The sequence below is a fragment of the Diceros bicornis genome, chromosome 21 (genome assembly GCF_020826845.1).
Source record: "Diceros bicornis minor isolate mBicDic1 chromosome 21, mDicBic1.mat.cur, whole genome shotgun sequence".
NCBI classification, from domain to species: domain Eukaryota; kingdom Metazoa; phylum Chordata; class Mammalia; order Perissodactyla; family Rhinocerotidae; genus Diceros; species Diceros bicornis.
In genome coordinates, this window is record NC_080760.1 from 39,309,320 (window position 1) to 39,329,324 (window position 20,005).

General features: G+C 37.1%; 1 protein-coding gene across 2 annotated transcripts in view; it reads left to right on the plus strand.

Annotated features, from left to right (window-relative positions):
- The window catches only part of FAM91A1 (family with sequence similarity 91 member A1), a 44,846-nt gene that overhangs the window by 11,726 nt on the left and 13,115 nt on the right, over positions 1 to 20,005 (plus strand). For both annotated transcript variants that reach the window (XM_058564899.1, XM_058564897.1), the window contains exons 8-18: positions 103 to 165; positions 4,515 to 4,621; positions 5,136 to 5,174; positions 5,741 to 5,853; positions 6,295 to 6,410; positions 7,227 to 7,339; positions 7,693 to 7,779; positions 9,659 to 9,791; positions 15,850 to 15,998; positions 17,351 to 17,485; positions 17,628 to 17,741. In XM_058564899.1, the coding sequence (XP_058420882.1) occupies positions 103 to 165; positions 4,515 to 4,621; positions 5,136 to 5,174; positions 5,741 to 5,853; positions 6,295 to 6,410; positions 7,227 to 7,339; positions 7,693 to 7,779; positions 9,659 to 9,791; positions 15,850 to 15,998; positions 17,351 to 17,485; positions 17,628 to 17,741 (1,169 nt within the window). The remainder of the gene's footprint in view (positions 1 to 102; positions 166 to 4,514; positions 4,622 to 5,135; positions 5,175 to 5,740; positions 5,854 to 6,294; positions 6,411 to 7,226; positions 7,340 to 7,692; positions 7,780 to 9,658; positions 9,792 to 15,849; positions 15,999 to 17,350; positions 17,486 to 17,627; positions 17,742 to 20,005) is intronic.

Here is a 20,005-nt window from a genome sequence, read left to right on the forward strand (position 1 = left end):
GCATTCAGTTGTAAGAATCTTTACAGAACATCAGGAATCACTTTTTTTTAAATTACTAATGTTTAGTATTCCATCTAAAGCAAAATACTTTTGCTTCTCTAGGTTTATATAACAAAGGATTTATTTACCTGGATGTACCAATATCTGATGATAGTTGTATAGCAGGTAAGTATGTGCTAATATTTTTCAATGTTTTTTGCATGGCTGCCAGGTGCTAGGCACTGCATATCACCCTGATAAGTTAGATGCAAGTCATTCTAGGATCTTCAGTGTTAGACAAAGAAAAACATTTCTTTTCATTACTTGTAAACACATTGTGGTAGTTTTACTTAAATTCCTTATTTTCATTTTTATGTTATTTTGGTGGATACACTATATTAAAATAATAGAAATCTGAGATAAATTTCTCATAATCCTAAAATCAGTGTTTTTATAAATTTATATCACCTTTTAATCCTTGTTCAGTGCATAACAGTTTTTACATATATTTAATAATATCATAGAATTGTATATTCTCCGTTTTCACTTAGCATATCTGTGTCTTATTTTTTCACACCACTACTGTCTTTTTCCTCTTTATCTCCTCCCTTCCTCCTTCACCCACTTCCCCAAGTTAAACCAATACTAAGACGCTTGTGTATTTCCTTCTACACTTATGGATGCGTCAGTTTATTAAACTCTTCTCCTATTGCTGGTTATTTAGATTATTTCCAGTGTTTTGCTGTAGTAGTGATGTGGTTAACATCCTTGAACACAGAGTGGAGCTTTTTTTCCTAGTTAGATTTCTTACCAATTTGTAGAAGCACTTGTTATATTTAGGTTATGGGTTACAATTATATTTTCCAGCCTGTCTTTTAGCTGTTGTTCTTGTTTGTGATATCTTTTACCATACTAAGATATTTTATATTTGTATAATCAAATAGACAGTGTCAAAAAATTCCAGGGAATGACCTTACTAGTAACAATTGAGAGATGATGGGGCTTATTACAAAAACACTCCCTCATATCAGTGTTGAATCTTGACAGGCTTTCCTGCTCTAATGTGTCCTGACCTTTATTTGTGTTAGCATGTTTATGTTTCTCTGATAATGCATTTTGATCCATGTCCAGATGTGAATTCTGTTTTAAGCTTGGAAAGACAGCTAAAAAAGTAAATGAAATACTAATTCTGGTTTGTATAGTGGCTGCTAAAACAAATAAAATACTAGTCTTAAAATTTGAAAGGTTTTGACAAGGAAGTGGTTTCTGGAAGACAGAGGTGGTAGTGGTTTTCTGTCACCATTGGAAAATGTGAAAGCCTTACTCTAGTCCCTGCTCTTATCTGATAAACTGACATTGAGTCATTTGAGATGCACCTAAGAAGATTGGTCTTTGGTTAGTTCTTTTCAGTCCAGTTTGATTGACAGTTTGAGCATTGACTCACACGAGCACTAAGTTTGAAAGAAGCAGCCAGAGAAGGGCTGAATGGATGGCATCTCTGTTATGGTGTCGTGTTCTGCCATGCCTCCCTTAGTATCTGGCAATTTTTGGTGGTATAGACAGACCAGTGGTATTATAACTGCTGAATTTATCCTCCTAGTCACCATGTTTCCTTTGGTTGTTCCCCAAATTGGGATAACCCATGAAAGGAAAGCAATTCGATAACACGGAAGCTGGCAAATTCAGCCCAAAGACACCTATAGGTGATTTCAAAGGAAGCATCTCAGATGTGTTTCAGCAAAAAACAAGCATTGTGGGTAGTGGAACAAATAAATGTGGAGGAGAAAAATACTTTGAAGGGAATAATTATGAAAGGGTCTGTTGCTAAATAAAATACATTTATTCTCTCATTTGTCAAACTTTATACTTCATTTCATGTCTACTCTTTCCTTTATTGCTTCTAGATTTCTGTTATGCTTGAATGGAATACTTCTGGGATATATAAATATCTAAAAATGCTTAAACTTTTGTCATATATATTCAAACCTGTAGTCTAGAACTTATTTTCATATTTGATGTGAAATAAGGGTCTAACTTGGTTTCCTTCTATTTGGATAACTGATAACATTTGGATAAATGCTAGCACTGTTTTTTCAATAACTCGTTACTCCTGAGGTAAGCTTAACTTTTGTCATACATTAAACTCTCCTATATTGGATCTAATTCTGATACAGTAGTCCCCCTCTTATCCACGGGGGATACGTTCCAAGACCTTCAGTGGATGCCTAAAATGGCAGATAGTCCCGAACCTTATATATACTGTGTTTCTCCCTATACATACATACCTCCGAAAAAGTTTAATTAGTAAATTATGCACAGTAAGAGATTAACAACAATAGATGATAATAAAATAGAACAATTATAACAATATACTGTAATAAAAGTTATGTGAGTGAGGTCTTGCAGAGCATCTTATTGTACTGTACTGACACTTCTTATGATGATGTGAGATGATAGAAGGCCTACATGATGAGATGAAGTGAGGTGAATGACATAGTGAATTGTTCATTTAATATTTTTGGACCATGGTTGACAGCAGGTAACTGAAACTGCAGAAAGCAAAACTGCGGATGAGAGGGAGACTACTGTTTCCTTTTTTTCCACTGGTTTCTTTTTATTCTTATACCATATTGTTGTGATTACAGTGACTTAGAGTAACTTTTAATATTGATTGTGGCCAGGCCTTCCTTGTGAGTCTTTTTTTAATCACTTATTTGACTATTCCTAGGTGTTTTTTCTTTATATTTTTATTAACATTTTTTGAGTAGGCAATAATGATATAAAATTCTAAATTTACAAGAGTATGAAAATGTCTGCCTCCCACCCCTGTCCCTAGCCACCCAATTTCTCTCTCAGCAGCCACTGTTAAGTTTCTTGTGTATTCTTCCAAAAGTATACTGTATGTGTATATCCGTTTTTGTGTGGTTTTGTTTTTACACAGATGGTGTACTCTAGTTCATACTTTATTTTTTTAACTTAATGTGTATTAGAGACTATTCCGTATATCTTCATGTAGAGTTGCCTCATTCTTTTTGCCTAGATGTAAATTGTGTAGTATTTCTAACCTCTTAGTACCTTGATTTCTTCATCTCTAAAGTAGGGGTATAGTGTTGAACAACTCATGGAGTTAAGAGGATTAAATGAAATTGTATATGTAAAGTACCTGTCAGTACTCTGGCACTTAGTAAGCATTCAGTAAATGTTTGCTATTATTATTCACATGGATGATAGTGTAGGAGAAGAATTAATGATGTCAAATATGGGATTTCTAAAAAGGAAGCTTTGATCCTTAAAAGTACTTGCATGAGGGGCTGGCCTGGTGGTGCAGCGGTTAAGTGCACGTGCTCTGCTTCAGAGTACCAGGGTTCGTGGGTTCAGATCCCGGGTGCGCACTGATGCACCGCTTGTCAAGTCATGCTGTGGCAGCATCCCATATAAAGCAGAGGAAGATGGACATGGATGTTAGCCCAGGGTCAATCTTCCTCACCAAAAAAAAAAAAAAAAAAGTACTTGCATGAGTAGAAATATGGATGGCACTAAATTAGAAAATGACATGAGTCAGGTCTGTAAAGTGAATAACCTATCCTAAATGTCCATTGTGGTTTTTCACACTGTCTTCGTTTTGACCACTTGGATTTTGTCTTACTTCTCTCTGTTGGGAGTAATTTAGGTTTTGGGTGCAATTAGATGGAATTAGGGCCAGAGGACACAAGGATACCCAAATCCTGCTGTGGCCTAGGCAGTCCTCCTTCCTGGGGTATTTTCAAGGGAAATGTGCACAGGGGAGAATGGCAAAGGAAAGCGTAGTGCCTCTTGATGATCATCTCAGCAGAGCTCTGTGTCTAGGAAATTGGCTTAGAGCGTCTGGATCAGAGAGATGGAATGAAGTGAGTAGGAATGAACTTTCAGGTGAAGAGCAGTGATTGGGCTGCCTCCTGTGCTAAAGAAGGTCTTGGCCTCTTCGCACTAAGGAGGATACAGAATAGATAGCTCCAAACAGCAAATTATACCAGTGACTGCTGGTCACGCAGATGAATTTCCTGTCTTCTCAGGATGGAGCGGGGATGATGGGAGAAAGGCAGAGAGCCAGTCCTTTCTGTCCACCTGGTTTTCCTATAGCATGGCAACTCGCAGTCCTTTGCTTTTCTGCTGTAGACCAGTCACCCCTGCTACCTGCAAGGCATCAAAACCACACCCTTTGAAGGCTTCTCCATTCTGAAGTCCCCCGGTCCCCTTGCCTTTCTATCAAGTCCATGTCTTCCATCACTTCCTCTGCCTCAGTAGTGCTGAGAGGACCATGGTGACTAAATTACTCCTTGTAGGATTTATGCTCTGCCATCAGATTCCTCTGTGTAGACAAGGCTGTATATGGCCCTAGGGAGTTTTAGAAAACTTGCTATGGAGTGAATAAAATAAACCAGAAGCTGAATTCTGTCCCTAAGTTAGAGATTTCTCTTTTTGAATAGATATTTGAATTATACTTTCTAGTTTTATAAAATTGTATCACTAAGAAAAATCTGTTTTGTTTATTTTAGTTCCTCCTCTTGAAGGTTTTGTAATGAATCGAGTGCAAGGTGATTATTTTGAAACTCTACTCTATAAGATATTTGTTTCCATAGATGAGCATACTAATGTTGCAGAGGTAAGTGTGGCAACATTTTATGAAAGAATTTAACCTCAAGATTATAAAATAAGTTTGTGTAAAGTAGGTAAAATTATTTAATGATATGGTTAAAATGTTTTCAAAATCTATATATATGGGTAGATCATAGGCCATTAATATACTTAAGTCACTATTCTTAAGTATCCTGCTTATGCATATTAATTTTTTTTAGTTAATAGCTTATAATTTGGTTAAATAACTTTTTATATGACTTCATAGTAAAAGGATTATAGACTACTGATTGATCTAGAAATTTTCTGTTTTTAAATGAGACAAAATTAGAGAGTAAGGAATCTTAAGTTGTTATGGTCACTACCTGGATTCATACTACTCTGCACATCTTAGAGATATGGAAAGAATGAGGTTCTGATTTCAGAATTTATTTAATCTTTCACATATTCATAATTTAAATTATGGTTAAATTGTCTGTTACAACTGTGTAATATGCTGATAATTCTAAGAATGTGAAATAATTTTTTATTTTATTTTCCAGCTTGCAAATGTCCTTGAGATAGACTTATCCCTGGTTAAGGTATATAATTTTTATACTTTTTACTTATAATGTAAATACTGAATGGATTTTATTGTAGATTTTTGTCTTGGTAAGTTACTGAGAAACAGAAGCTGTGAGATTGTTATTAGCTGTCAGAGGGAGTGTGCACAGTAAAGTGGTGATTGTTATTAGCTGTCAGAGGGAGTGTGCACAGTAAAGTGGTGCTTACAGAGATAGAAAAGGGCAAGATAAGGGCCCTGGATTGGTATTCCACCCCACGGAGTGAAAGCCAGCACCCAGGTGTCTGTGCACAGCAGGAAGCAGCCTGATCAGTGTCTTGTAATAGGGTCAGCTAAAGCGGCAACTCTTGCTTCCCTGGGGGTGGGTCTAGGGAGGGCTGGGGCAGGGAATCAGAAGCATTCCCTCTTCTACAGGTGCGAAGACTTTAGAGGAAGAATAGGCCTACTGAAAATTGTTTTTTCTAGTTAGGGCATAAAAGTGTCAGAGAATCACTATAAGCATAGTCTATGACAGTTTTTTTATCTCTACAAATACTTTGATGTCTAATTTATTTTAAATGCTCATTTCCTTTATATTCCTTTCAGAATGCTGTTTCAATGTATTGCCGATTGGGCTTTGCCCATAAGAAGGGACAAGTAATAAATTTGGATCAACTTCACTCATCGTGGAGGAATGTTCCATCTGTAAACAGATTAAAGTAATTCGTTTATTCAGTATGAGATATTAGAGTTTCCTTTTGAAAAAAACGTTCAGTTTTGCATACAAAAATTTTACTTGTTCAACCTGTTACCTGATGTAAACCATATATATTAGTGGTTTTTAATCTTTTGTGTGTGATGAATCTTTTTTAGAATCTAATGAAAACTGAGAACTGTTTCCCCAGGGAAAAGCACATACAATATTTTACATGTAATTTTAAAGGGTTCTCAAGTTCCCTAAAGCCTATCCATGGGTCTTTGTTAAGAACCCTCACTGTATATGGGCAGAGCATTTTTGGGCTACATCTCCCCCGTTTTGGGCTTGAATATAAGACTAGATTTAGATGAGTGTTCATAATTTAAGTACTGACTTCAGTGGCTATTTTTATATAAGATCATTTATATGATTTTTAAAAAGTCAATGTATTCTTCATTAATAGGAGTACTTTAGATCCACAAAAGATGCTCCTATCATGGGATGGCGGGGAAAGTAGGAGTCCTGTGCAAGAAGCTTCTTCGGCTACTGACACTGATACAAATAGTCAAGAAGACCCAGGTTAGCAGTAACTCAGTTTACTTTAGAGTTGTCTATAGGTATGGCATGTGTCTGCACATACACTCACAGAGTGAACTGTCTAGGCTTACATTCTTTTATAGTTTTGTTTTAGATTTCACTCATTCAATATGCAGTGTTTGAGTACTTACCCGTATATTGGGCACTGTGCTAGGTCTTAAGGGTGTAAAATTGACAAGAGTATAGTACCCTTCCTCCTAAGAATTAAGTCTAGGCAGAGAGAACGCAGCGTAACCACAAAAACCACAAAAATGTGAGAAGTGTTTCAGTGCTTGTGGGGAGCAAAGAGGAAGAGCCCCTTTACTGCCTGGAGAGGTTGGGGAAGCGTTCATGGAGAAGATGATATTTAGGCCAAGAATGAATGAGAGCTTGCCAGCTGGTGAGTGAAGAAAGGCCATAGCATGGGCTATGCACAAAGGCTGGTTGCACGTGACTTTATGTTGAGGGGGGCAAGGAGCCCGGCATGGGCTCCCCTTCCTATCCCAGGTAGCTCTGTTACCTTAGCCAGGTGACTTCTCTGGAGAGGTTAGGCTGGTTAGTCTTACTGATCTGAAAGTTATCAAGTCTTGGTTTATTATTGATTGTCAAAAAATTTACTACAAAAGTGAGTGTCTTTAAAAAAACTTTTCTTTAACTTTCTATGTTGGAGATAGGACTGGGACCTCTTATGATGACAATATTATATTTAATTATATACTTTCCAGTTATTAAATAAAACTGAAATGAAATACTTTCTCATTCCAAATAAGCAAAGAATAATTTTCATTTACTTGGTTTTAAATTATGATTTTTTTTCAGCTGACACAGCCAGTGTAAGCAGCTTGAGTTTGTCCACAGGATATACAAAGCGTATTGCATTCCTATTTGACTCAACTCTTACTGCCTTCTTAATGATGGGAAATCTTTCACCAGTAAGTCAAATTCATGTTTAAATATGAAAATGTTTAAAAAAAAGATTATATACAAAATAATTCAGTACTTTTATATCTTTTTTTAGTACTAGTTTTATTCCTGAAAACACAACTGCCTCTGTTTTACATTCCTTAGAGGAGCGTAATAACTTTTTAATGAGGGCTACTTTCGTAATTGGAAGAATCAGCCCCTCACCTCACCCACCCTTAAGTTTAAATATATTGGAAAGCAAAATGTAAATATGGGATGTTATGCTTAGCATAAAAAGGGACAAGCAAAACTTATTAATAATAGACTTGTATAAGGTACTAAGGTACATTTTGGTTTTTTTGTTTTCGTTACTTTATTGCAGAACTTGAAAAGCCACGCAGTCACGATGTTTGAAGTTGGCAAACTCTCAGATGAGTCTCTGGACAGCTTTCTTATAGAACTAGAAAAGGTAAATCTAGATTGCTTATTATGGGATATCGGGGCATACGGAACCTTTTCTTGCTTGATAAAACATTAGTGATTGATTATGTAGATTTCTTTGTATATTCTTGCTCATTCCTACGTCATTCCCCACCTTAATACTGTGGCGATCATTTAGACTTAAAAGTATTGAGTAGATGAATGAATTTTGTGATCTTAAAAGTGATTTGTCTGCCTCTTCTAACTCTTAGCATAATTTGATGTAACAAAGAAATGGGGTATAGAAATCTTAGACTATGTGTAATTTTTTAAATTGCATATTTATTCTAAAATAGCCTTTAAATTTTTTATGTTTTTGGTATGATTCTCTAAGGTCTCCTCTTAAGCAGTTTTATTTGATGTTTTTGTTCCAGTTCCTTTAGATCTGGAACAGTGTTTCTGGGTGTCATGTTTATGTCCGCTCTCACTGTCCCTTTCAGCCTCTTGAAGACTCCAGCCATATTTGCTCTTAACCACCTTTTTCCCCGTGAGGACAGCTCACGTTTTCCTTAGCTCTCGATCTTGGTGGCGCTTCTGGTGTTTCTCATTCCCTGGATATTTTATTCTGTCCTCTGCTCTTCTTGATGCAAACAGTTGGTGTGCTGGATCTGTTCCTTGACTAACTTTGGAACCTTTTGTGCTTTAGTGATGAACTCTGTATATTAAATGTGCTGTGTAGAGAATTTTTGATGATTCTGTAATCCCTTTATATCTTAAAAATAAACTTACAATAACATTTTTTCCCTGCTCCTTCCTCATAGGATTTTTACTTTGCTAGTGCAGAAATGTATTTGACGTAATCCTTGTTATTAATTGCTCTCTTTTACTTTTATCTTTGTATTTCCACTATTCCCTCAATACTTGCAGCATCTTGTTAACTCCATTTCTTATTGTGTATCATCTTTTCCAATAAATTTTTTATTATATTCTAGCACATTTTAGGTTCTGTTTTCCTGATTTTTATTTTTCTTACCTCAATTAGTCTTTTATCAAGTGTAGCAAATTGGAAGATCACTTTTACTCTTCGTACATTTATATTCTTTTTTATCACATAGTTGTTCTTGAGAAAGCTTTTTAATCTGAAGTTTAGTTTTAAAATATAGTTTCTTAGCTGTTTGTTAAGAAGCCTCATCCTGACTAAACTTAATTGGTTGATCTTACTAATTTAATGCAAATATAATTTAGTTATTTCCTCCTGTAGACCTGTCCTTCCATTTTCTGTGTTGTTTCTGGGATATATGTGTTTTTACATATTAAAAAGGTGACAGGCTCAGTGTAAGAAGAGCATGCATTAAAATGTAAACCCAGTGACGGCAGGGGTTTTGTCCACTACTCTATCTTACATCTTAGACAGGTCATAGCACATAATAGGGACTCAGTGAATCCTTGTTGAATGAATTTAAGCTGTAGATTCAGCTATGTTGAATCATATACTCCATTGTCCCTTGCAACCAGTGATACAGAATTGTGAACAGGGTGATGAGAATCAGAGGCATAATTGGTGACAACTGACTAGAGTTCTTTTCTGGATGAAGCAGAATATATAGATCTTAGAGTTTTTTAAGCACCCTATTTGAATCATATATGGGACATATAATTTATATAATGATATAATTTAGCATTATTTGGTTGCTAAAATTGTTAGTTTTATATATTGTAGTAATTTCTGTCACCTTCAAAGATGTAATCAAATGGAAACTCAGCCAAGATTGAGGTTAATATTTGTTTCAGTGTTGCCTGGCAAATTTTTGATTTACTGATTTTTAATAATGTCTTAGTATCTTTACTATACGGTTGTATATTAGAATGAATGGCATGGTATTCATTTGAGTTGTATTTGCTGCAAAATTTATTTTCTCTTGGTTTAGGTTCAGAGCACTGGTGAAGGAGAAGCACAGAGATATTTTGATCATGCACTTACTCTGAGAAACACAATACTGTTTCTGCGGCATAATAAAGATCTAGTCGCACAAACTGCACAGCCAGACCAACCCAATTATGGTATGATAAATATACTTGATTTTGAAGACATGATCCTATGGAACTTCTTTCTAAGAATTTAAACAGGTCATGCTCACTTATTTAATCATCACTTATTTAGTATATTTTGTGTAGACAGCATATTGAATTTATAACTAGAGGCTTGTTTTGTGAATTTCTTTGCCTGTGAACTGTGTCTTAACCTTATTTTACTTTTTCTCCTCTCATGTGCCACTGACATTTGTAGTATTGAAATCTGTTTAGTGCCTACAAAAAGGGTTACAGTGTTAATTTGTTTAAGTAGCTCGATGGAATTTAGAACAGGCATCAGTTCTGAGGGGTGAACAAATGCCAAAATTTAGTTAATTTAGGATGCATAAAATTTCAAGAATGAAAAATTCCATTGTATAAAAATAATAAACAGGAGCTTCCTGTTCAAATGCTGCTGTAATATTTACTAAAGTGTTTTACTTTAAAAAATAAGAAAGGGAATAGAGAACCTCTTTTTAAAGAGTAAAAGAAAGAAGTAGTAGCAATTTTGATCTATTAGTGAACTCTAATGTGGCTGCTGACCACGTGTGCACTCCCAGTTTTGTCATAGGCAGGGGATTCCCAAACTTTAGTTGAACTGATGGTCTCAGAATCTCTGATTCAGTAGGTCCTGAGTTGTGGAATGGCACCCAGGAATGTGTGTTTTTAAAAAGGTACAGTGGCTTGGGCACCAGTGTAAGAGCATTTTGGCTCAAGTCCTTGGACATTCACAAGAGTTGCATCTTGGGACTTTGTGAATTCTTAGCACAACTGTAACATTTAATTTCACTCATTCTTTCATTCATCTAAAAGTTCTATTTTCTGGCCAAGGAACCAACAGTTTCATAGTCATATCCATTTTCATTCCATTTCTTTCACCGGTATCGGGCTTTCTTTTCAGCTCAATTTAAAACATTAAGGACAAAAAAAATTAAGGATGGAATCAGTTGTCACTTCACAAGAGTTGTTGCATAGGTGAGGACAGAGATGCTGGGTGAGGCTAGACATGCTCAATATCTAGAGACTCCCTTCTCAGCTTTAGCCTGTCTGCTTCCGAGTTATGCTGTAGCAGAATTATAAATGATTCCGTGCTGGGGCTCTTTTTAAGATTATTCATAAATAGTTGAAACTGAGAATATTAAATCACCAAATGCTGATAGTCTAAAGCACTTGCTGATAAACATTTGGTGATAGTAACCATTATTTGGCTATCAAATATTAGATCATGTGATCTAACAGTGTGAGTGGCACAGTCTTGAAGGTGTCTTGGAACGTAAAAGTCCTGGAATTTCTGGGACTTTTTAGTGACTTATGGAGGTATTATGGGTTAGAATATTGGAAATACTCTGTTATAGCCATCTTGAAAGATATTGTCCTTTCCTGCCCATCAGAATCTGAGACTATTAGCGCTAGTGACCAGCCAAGTTGAACTGATTTTAAGATAAAGAAATTAAAGCTTATCTTGGTTCAATCTCCTGCCCATTTAATCATTACAGCCCATATGATTAGTAAATGGAAGAGCTGGGACTTGAATCTGTCTCTTGAATTTTTTCCTTTGCTCTGTCCCTTATATTATCTTCTCTAACACTGAGCTTTTTATTGATTTATTCATAAATTATCTGTTGCTTAGTAGTCTGGACTGAACTTTGTTTTTACCATGAATAGTCTGTGTACCATCAAGTAAGTTAAATGCTAAACCTAAGCCTATTCTGTATGAAAGTAGTTAAATATAATTCTAACCTTTAAGGTAGGTTTAATAGTTGGCTGTTTCTGGCACCACTTGGATCTTTAATTGCTTAGAATAAGTGATGTGGCTCCAGAGTTAAATTGTGATCAACTCCTTCCTCCCCATAAGACCAGATCTGCGATTATTTATGACATTTCATTCTTTTAACCAGCCTTCCTTGACTGGGGCTCCTCATTGGAACCACAGAACACGGAAAATGATTTAAGTGACTATTTTTCAGTTTTTCTAATAATAGTGCATAGCTAGTACCATTCTAGATGCATAGAAAAGAAGGCATTCATTCATTCCGTACAAAGAATCACTTAGGGCATTCGGGCTTATACTCTCCATGTCAAGGAAGGTTGCTTTCTGTAGGTGCTGGATGTGATAACTTAATCTTTCTTGTTTTTAAAAAGAAATTTTGTAGTATTAGTGTTTTAAGCATCCTTTTTTTTTTTTTTATAGTTTTATTTATTTATTTTCCCCCAAAGCCTCAGTAGATAGTTGTATGTCATAGCTGCCAAAGCCTCAGTAGATAGTTGTATGTTATAGCTGCACATCCTTCTAGTTGCTGTATGTGGAACGTGGCCTCAGCATGGCCGGAGAAGCGGTGCGTCGGTGCGCGCCCGGGATCCGAACCCAGGCCGCCAGCAGCGGAGTGCACGCACCTAACCACTAAGCCACGGGGCCGGCCCTTAAGCATCTTTTTTGAGTAGAAAGAATCTTTTTATGTCACTAATAATTTGTAGTTTGACAGTATCATGTTGTCCTTGGTATTCACTGTAAAGCAGAAGCCCTGTGATACTGTTATGGATGCAAACTTGGATATATGTGAGAAGGACTAGTTTCTTAGTAATCTCTTGGTTTCAGGTAGCATGCAGCACTGCTTAAAAAATAAAAGCAATGCGTGGTCTAATTTTTTTCGTTTTGTAAGTGGGATTTTTTTTCAGATTTTTTTGTCTTTAAAAAGACATCTTTCCACTAGGATCTGTACAAGTCAGACATAAAAGCCGCTGTTTGTAATTTGGCAGTCTAGTACTGTGGAAATGTTTAGAAATCAAACCACGTTTGTAGAAAAGCAATCACAGTTGTAAAAATCTTGTTCTAATCACCCACCGTCAACCCTTTTGAGTTCCTTCCTTCCTTATCCTAGTATTCATTAAATATTTTCTCTACCTGCCGTTGACAATGTTGAGTTTTACCTGGAGGTTAAGAAATCTCACACTCTTGTGTTTCCGAAAAGGGCTCACTGCAAGGACCCACCCTTTCCCCATGTAACTTAGGATTCACGGTGTGCCCCTTGTTTACCTCTGAGAGGCCAGACACAGACCTTCCCAATTCCCTTTGCCTCATAAGTAGTAAGCTGAACTGCTTGTCCCCACTGATCAAGCAGAACAAAATGCTTGCTAACTAAACTTTGGTTAAGCTTCTCTTCTTGTGATGTTAATTTTGATCACCCGGTTAATGTGTTTTCTGGTTTCTCCATTGTATAGTTAACTATTCCCCCCCCCCCCACAACTAATAAGAGTCTGTGAGGAGACACTTTAAGAGCATGCAAATATCCTACTCCTCATCAGTGCTTTCTCCTAGATTTAGCGTCCATTGATGATTCTTGCCTGAACCATTCTTTACTCTGATAGTTGCAAATTGATCAGTTTTTTTCTAACTCCAGCACTTCTTCCTCATTTAACAGTTGGGACTAGGCATTCTCATATTATCAGTGTGGATTTATGAGTTCCTTTTTTCTCAGTGGTTTGTAATTAGTCATTACTGTCTCTTAATTATTTTTGTGCTACACTTGTCTCAGATTTTGCCAATGGGTTCCTCTCCCCTTGTCCCATGCCTCCATCTTTTTTTTTTTTTTGTCTCTATGTGTTTGTTTATTGTTGTTATTATCTGCTACTTAATGAAGGAAATCATACGGTATTTGACCTTCTCCCTCTGACTTATTTCACTTTGCATTATACCCTCAGTGTCCATCCACGTTGTCACAAATGGCTGGATTTCATCGTTTCTTATGGCTGAGTAGTATTCCATTGTATATATATACCACATCTTCTTTATCCATTCGTCCCTTGATGGGCACTTAAGTTGCTTCCAAGTCTTGGCTATTGTGAATAACGCTGCAGTGAACACAGGGATGCATGTATCTTTATGCCTTGGTGTTTTTAAGTTCTTTGGATAAATACCCAGCAGTGGAATAGCTGGATCATATGGTAGTTCTATCCTTGATTTTTTGAGGAATCTCCATACTGTTTTCCATAGTGGCTGCACCAGTTTGCACTCCCACCAGCAGTGTATGAGAGTTCCCTTCTCTCCACATCCTCTCCAACACATGTTGTTTCCTGTCTTGTTAATTATAGCCATTCTGACAGGCGTGAGGTGATATCTCATTGTAGTTTTGATTTGCATTTCCCTGATAGTTAATGATTTTGAACATCTTTTCATGTGTCTGTTGGCCATTTGTATATCTTCTTTGGAGAAATGTCTGTTCAGGTCTTTTGCCCATTTTTTAATTGGGTTGTTAGTTTTTTTGTTGTTGAGATGCATGAGTTCTTTATATATTTTGGAGATTAACCCCTTATTAGATGTATGGTTTGAAAATATCTTTTCCCAATTGTTAGGTTGTCTTTTCATTTTGTTGATGGTTTCCTTTGCTGTGCAGAAGCTTTTTAGTTTGATGTAGTCCCATTTGTTTATTTTTTCTATTGTTTCTCTTGCCTGGTCAGACACGGTGCTTGAAAATATGTTGCTAAGACTGATGTCGAAGAGCGTACTGCCTATGTTTTCTTCTGGAAATTTCATAGTTTCAGGTCTTACATTCAAGTCTTTAATCCATTTGGAGTTAATTTTTGTGTATGGTGTAAGGTAAGGGTCTACTTTCATTTTTTTACATGCGGCTATCCAGTTTTCCCAACACCGTTTGTTGAAGAGACTTTCTTTTCTCCATTGTATGTTCTTGGCTCCTTTGTCAAAGATTAGCTGTCCATAGATGTGTGGGTTTATTTCTGGGCTTTCGATTCTATTCCATTGATCTGTGTGTCTGTTTTTGTGCCAGTACCATGCTGTTCTGGTTACTATAGCTTTGTAGTATATTTTGAAATCAGGGAGTGTGATACCTCCAGCTTTGTTCTTTTTTCTCAGGATTCCTTTAGCTATTCGGGGTCTTCTGTTGTTCCATATAAATTTTAGGATTCTTTGTTCTATTTCTGTGAAAAATGTTGTTGGAACACCTCCATCTTTTTAAAAACGTTTTTTGGGGGGAGTAATTCCTTATTTTCTGTCAAAACTATCTCATCTTAACTAATCTCATCTTATCTCATTTTGTCTCATATTATCTTAAACTTACGCTCCAGCCCTGGAATCAGTCTTTTCTCTTAGGAGCTTGGTTTCTTTTACTAGTGAATAGTATTAAAGACCAAGATCCTGGCACCAGTTGTGCTCCATGCTTCTAGGCCCTTTCAGCAGGCCATATATTTTTTTAGATTCTTTTCTTTTCTTTCTTTCTTTTTTTTTTTTTTTTGGTGAGGAAGATTGGCCCTGAGCTAACATCTGTGCCAATGTTCCTCTATTTTTTTGTATCTGGGACGCTGCCACAGCATGGCTTGATGAGTGGTATGTAGGTTCGTGCCTGTGATCTGAACCTGCGAGCCCCGGGCCGCTGAAGCGGAGCGTGCGGACTTAACCACTATGCCGCCGGGCTGGCCCCTTTTAGATTCATTCTAGCTTAAAGGGGGAGAGGGGCTCACTTGATATTCTGAAGTTTCAAGTATCTCTTTTTTTAGAGAATAATAGGGTTGATATTTTCCAAAAGGATTAAGAATGGGAACACTTAAGGTCTGTTGCATGCTGAGTGAGTTCATGCTTTATGGACCCCCAGTCTAGGGCACATATTTCTGCATGAGGAATTCTTGCCCCTGTGGTAAATTCAGAACCTGGCTGTGAAGTTCTCTGTAGAGATTGGAAATTGGGGGAGGGAAGGACACAGCTTTCCCGTGCCACCTCGGCTTTCATAATATGCTGCTGCCTTTGTCGTGGCTGGGGAGGGAGAGGAAGTGGGTAAAGCAAACATTCTTAAAGGCAAATGTAGCCTGGAGAAGCACCAGGAGACAGTTATCTTTTTAGACCAGAGAGTAAAAACTTTTAGCTTTAAATCTTAAACTGTGTTAGTGGTTTCCTAGGAAATTTGACACTTTTTAATAGAGATCTTTTACCTTATAAAAACATTTTTACTCTCAAGGCAGTTATCAGTATTTCATCTTAGATATTTTTATTTCACATTGTCAGTCTTTCATTCTATGTGTATGGTTGATCATAATTCAGGTTTTCCTCTGGATCTCTTACGCTGTGAAAGCCTTCTTGGTTTGGACCCTGCAACTTGCAGCAGAGTTCTAAACAAAAATTATACACTACTTGTTTCCATGGCTCCTCTCACCAACGAAATCCGGCCTGTGAGCAGCTGCACCCCTCAGGTAAAGACCCACTTGGAGACCGCTAGAGCTGTCATTTCATTCTTCCTCATGGCGACTGGAAGAGGAGGTTTAACAGTTTAATTGTGTTAATTCTCAATCTGCAGATGCCAAATATTGAAATCATTGACTCAGAAAGCAGTTTTGTGTTTTATGCTGTTGTAAGATGTTACGTTCAATTTGTGAGGTATAATTGGTACATTTTATTTCTCTATCATCTAGTGACTTGATGCATTAGATTAAAATTTTCTTCATGAATGCAGGATATTAAAGAGAACATTTTTGGATGCTCTAAGAAGGAAGCCTCGATTGCCTTGAGGGAGAAGATAAATTTAATTAGGAAGAATGAAATGTTTTAGAAGTGGGGCTGTGACGCTAAATAAGCTGAAAAGAAAATAATGCTTGAAGGCTAGAACTCTAGTTATCTTTAAAATTTACTTGTGAAAATGACTTCTGGTCTTTTACTTTTTAAAACTGAATCAGTTGCATTTATTTGTATACTTAGCAAGGACGCTGTGGCCTCTGCAATTTTCAAAGAGTGGGGATTGTGTTGGTATTCTTCAGTGCTACGTCCTGCCTGGTTTCCTAGCCTGGTTTTCTAGATGTGCGAGGTTTATTGGTGTGGAAGAGAGGAAGGGATTCTTGTACAAGGTTGATTCTGTTGCCTGTGCTGACCTTGCTGCCTCAGTGAGCACACCCTTCCCCACGCCACCCCAATTTCATCCTCTGTTCAACAGGAGTGGTTATAGATTTGCATTTACCAACTTTTTAAAAATAATTCTTTGTGTGCCCACTCTGCCCTTCCTCCTGTTCTTTAACACAACCTCTAGGCATAGTAGGAATCCATGAACTGTCTAAGTGAATGGTAAGATGGATGGAAGGTTAGATAGTCCCTTTTTGTGAAAAATTGCATGTGAATAATGATAACAACCAACACTTTGATATGGAGCTTACTATATGCCAAGTACTGTTTTAAACCCTTTGAGCAACCTTAACAATATCCTTCTGAGATACGTGTTTTGTTGCCATATTATAAATGAGCAAAATGAGGCACAAGAGAGCTTAAGTAACCTTAAGATGTGATGTAGCTGAGGGGATGAAGCTGAGATTCAAACCTCGGTGGACTACTCCAGAGACCATTCTTGTAACTGCAGTGATAAGATGTGCTTTCTCAATGCCAGTGTAAAACTGAAACTTATTTGAATGGAGTATTTAAAATTTATCTTCTTAAGGATAATAGCCGTGAACATTTATATGAGGCATTAGCTGTTTATAAGACTAGACTTGGTCACTTGTGAAATTTGGCTTCTTTAGCTAAGTATTATAACCTTATCTTACCTGTTTTATGATTATAGCATATTGGACCAGCTATCCCAGAAGTCAGTTCTGTCTGGTTTAAACTGTACATTTACCATATCACCAGGCAAGGACCACCATCTCTTTTACTGTCCAAAGGTACAAGACTTCGGAAACTGCCAGATATATTCCAGGTATGTTGTGTGAGGTTTTTTGGTTTTTTAAAAATTATTTTTGAGGAGGGTAGAAATTGGTAAGCAGTATTATACATAACTTTCTTAATTTTTTTTCTTATTTCTAAATGCCGTGTTGTCTTTTATTCATTTCTTTTCCTAGGGTTATGATCGATTACTAATAACATCTTGGGGTCATGATCCTGGGGTAGTTCCTACATCAAATGTACTCACGATGTTGAATGATGCTTTAACACATTCGGCGGTTTTGATTCAGGTAGTTACCTTATTTGAAACAATGTGTTGGATTTTTATTTTAAAGATAATAATTTGTCTAGCTTTCTGTTGAGTTGCAATCAGACGTCAGTAATTTGAAATTTGTCAAGCTGCAATGTAAGGAATCAGAGATCTGGGTTGTCATCCTGACCTTTGTCTGGCAGTGTGGGAGTGGTAGAAACAATATAGACTTTAAAGTTAGACCTAGCTTGAATTCCAGCCTCACCTTTTGTTACCTGTGTGATCCTATTTTATTTTTCATAATAGCTTTATTGAGTTATAATTCACTTACCATACATACACCATACTATTTAAGTTGTATAATTCAGTGGTTTTTATCACCACACTCAATTTTATATCATTTTCCTGTACCTTTACTTCTAACTCTGCTTTCCACTGTTCACCCCCTTTCCCCAGCCCTAACAATGCTAATCCACTTTCTGTCTCTCTAGAATGCCTATTCTGGGCATTTCACATACGTGGAATCATGTAATGCGTAGTCTTTTGTGACTGGCTTCTTTCACTTAGCAGAATGTTTTCAAGGTTGATCATACAGCATGTATCAGTACTACATTCCATTTTATGGCCAAATAATATTCCCTTGTATGAATATAGCACATTTTGTTTATCCATTCATCAGTTGATGGATATTTGGATTGCTTCTACCTTTTGGCTATTATAAATAGTAATAATCACTGTTATAAACAGTAATGTACAAGTTTTTTTGTGGACATGTTTTCATTTCTTTTGGGTATATGCCGAGGGTCATGGAAATGCTGGGTCATATAGTAACTCTATGTTTAAACTGTTTAAGGAACTGCCACGCTGTTTTCCCAAGGGGCTGTACCATTTTACATTCCCACCAGCACTTGGTATTATCTGATTTTTTAATTATAACCACCCTAGCAAATGTGAAGTGGTGTGTGACATTTTGAAGATACTCCTCTTATACCTAGTTTCCTATCTGTAAAATGGAGTTGTAGTACCTATAGTATAACAACAACAAAATAATAATAGTAACAGCTAATGGTGAGGTATGCCGTTTATAGTCGTAGGATTGTTGAGAGAATGACACGATAAGGTGTGTGTGAGGTGTGCTGCACACTGTCTGGACGTAATAAGTTCTCAATAGAGATTTCATTGATTCATTCAGCTAACAATTGTATGTGCCCTATTCTGTGCTGATTAATGTGGATATACAAATAAGACATGATCCCTGTCTTCAAGGAACTTAAGTCTGGCGGGCGAGGTTGCTTAAGCAGTCAGTTTCAGTTTTTTGCTAAGTGCTGAGTAGAATTATATACAGTGGAAGCATTAAAGAGAAGTACCCAATCCAGCCTTGGGGCAAGGCGAAGGGCTTAGGGGAAGCTCCTTAGAGAAAATGAGACCTGGGCTGAGTATAACAGGATAATTTAGAAGACAGCGAGGTCAGGAGAGGGGTCAGCATGAATAACTCTATAGGCAGAGATTTTTTTTCTTTTTCTTCATGCCTATTTCCCTGGTGCCTAGAACAGTGCCTGGCTCAGAGTAGCTAGCTCCTTAGTGAGTGTTTGTTGAATAAGTGAATAGGAATATGAAGTGGTGGCATGTGTTGGGCCTATAAGCTGCTAGATGTTTTTGAGGGGTGAGTTGCAGTGTGATGGGCTGGTGGTCAGAGATGAGTCTGGAGAATTAGGCAGTGCTTCGAGTGTGGTGCACCTTAACTGTCCTGCTGTAGTGCTTCAACTTTCCCCTGTAGATGGATGGCAGCCAGTAAAGGGTGCTGAGCAGAGGATTAACATGGTCAGCTGTGTTTTGGGAAGATCACTCTGGACACTGTTGAGAATGGTTAGGTGCGGGGAGATACCCGAAGCAAGAAAACCAATTAGGAGTCAGTGTAGGAGTCCGGATGAGAGATGAGGACAGCCTAGATCAGGGAATGGTCATAAGAATGGAAAGGAAGAAATGGATTTCAGAATTATTACAGATATAAAATTAATAGAATTGATTTAATGTCTGAGAAGGCTGTGAGAAGAGGAAGAGAATGATTCCTAGGGTATTTGACTTGTGAAGGTGGAAGAATGGTGTTAGCACTGCTTGAGAGAATAAGGAAGGAGAGCCAGTTTATGGGGGCAGACGATGTGTTGTGTTTTGGGCATGTTGAATATAAGGTACCTGTGGGACATTTGGGTGGCAGAGATATCTAGTAGGTAACTGAAAATCCTCTGAAATTCAAATGAGAGGTCGAACAGGAGAGATTGACTTGAGTGTCAGCATCAGCACATA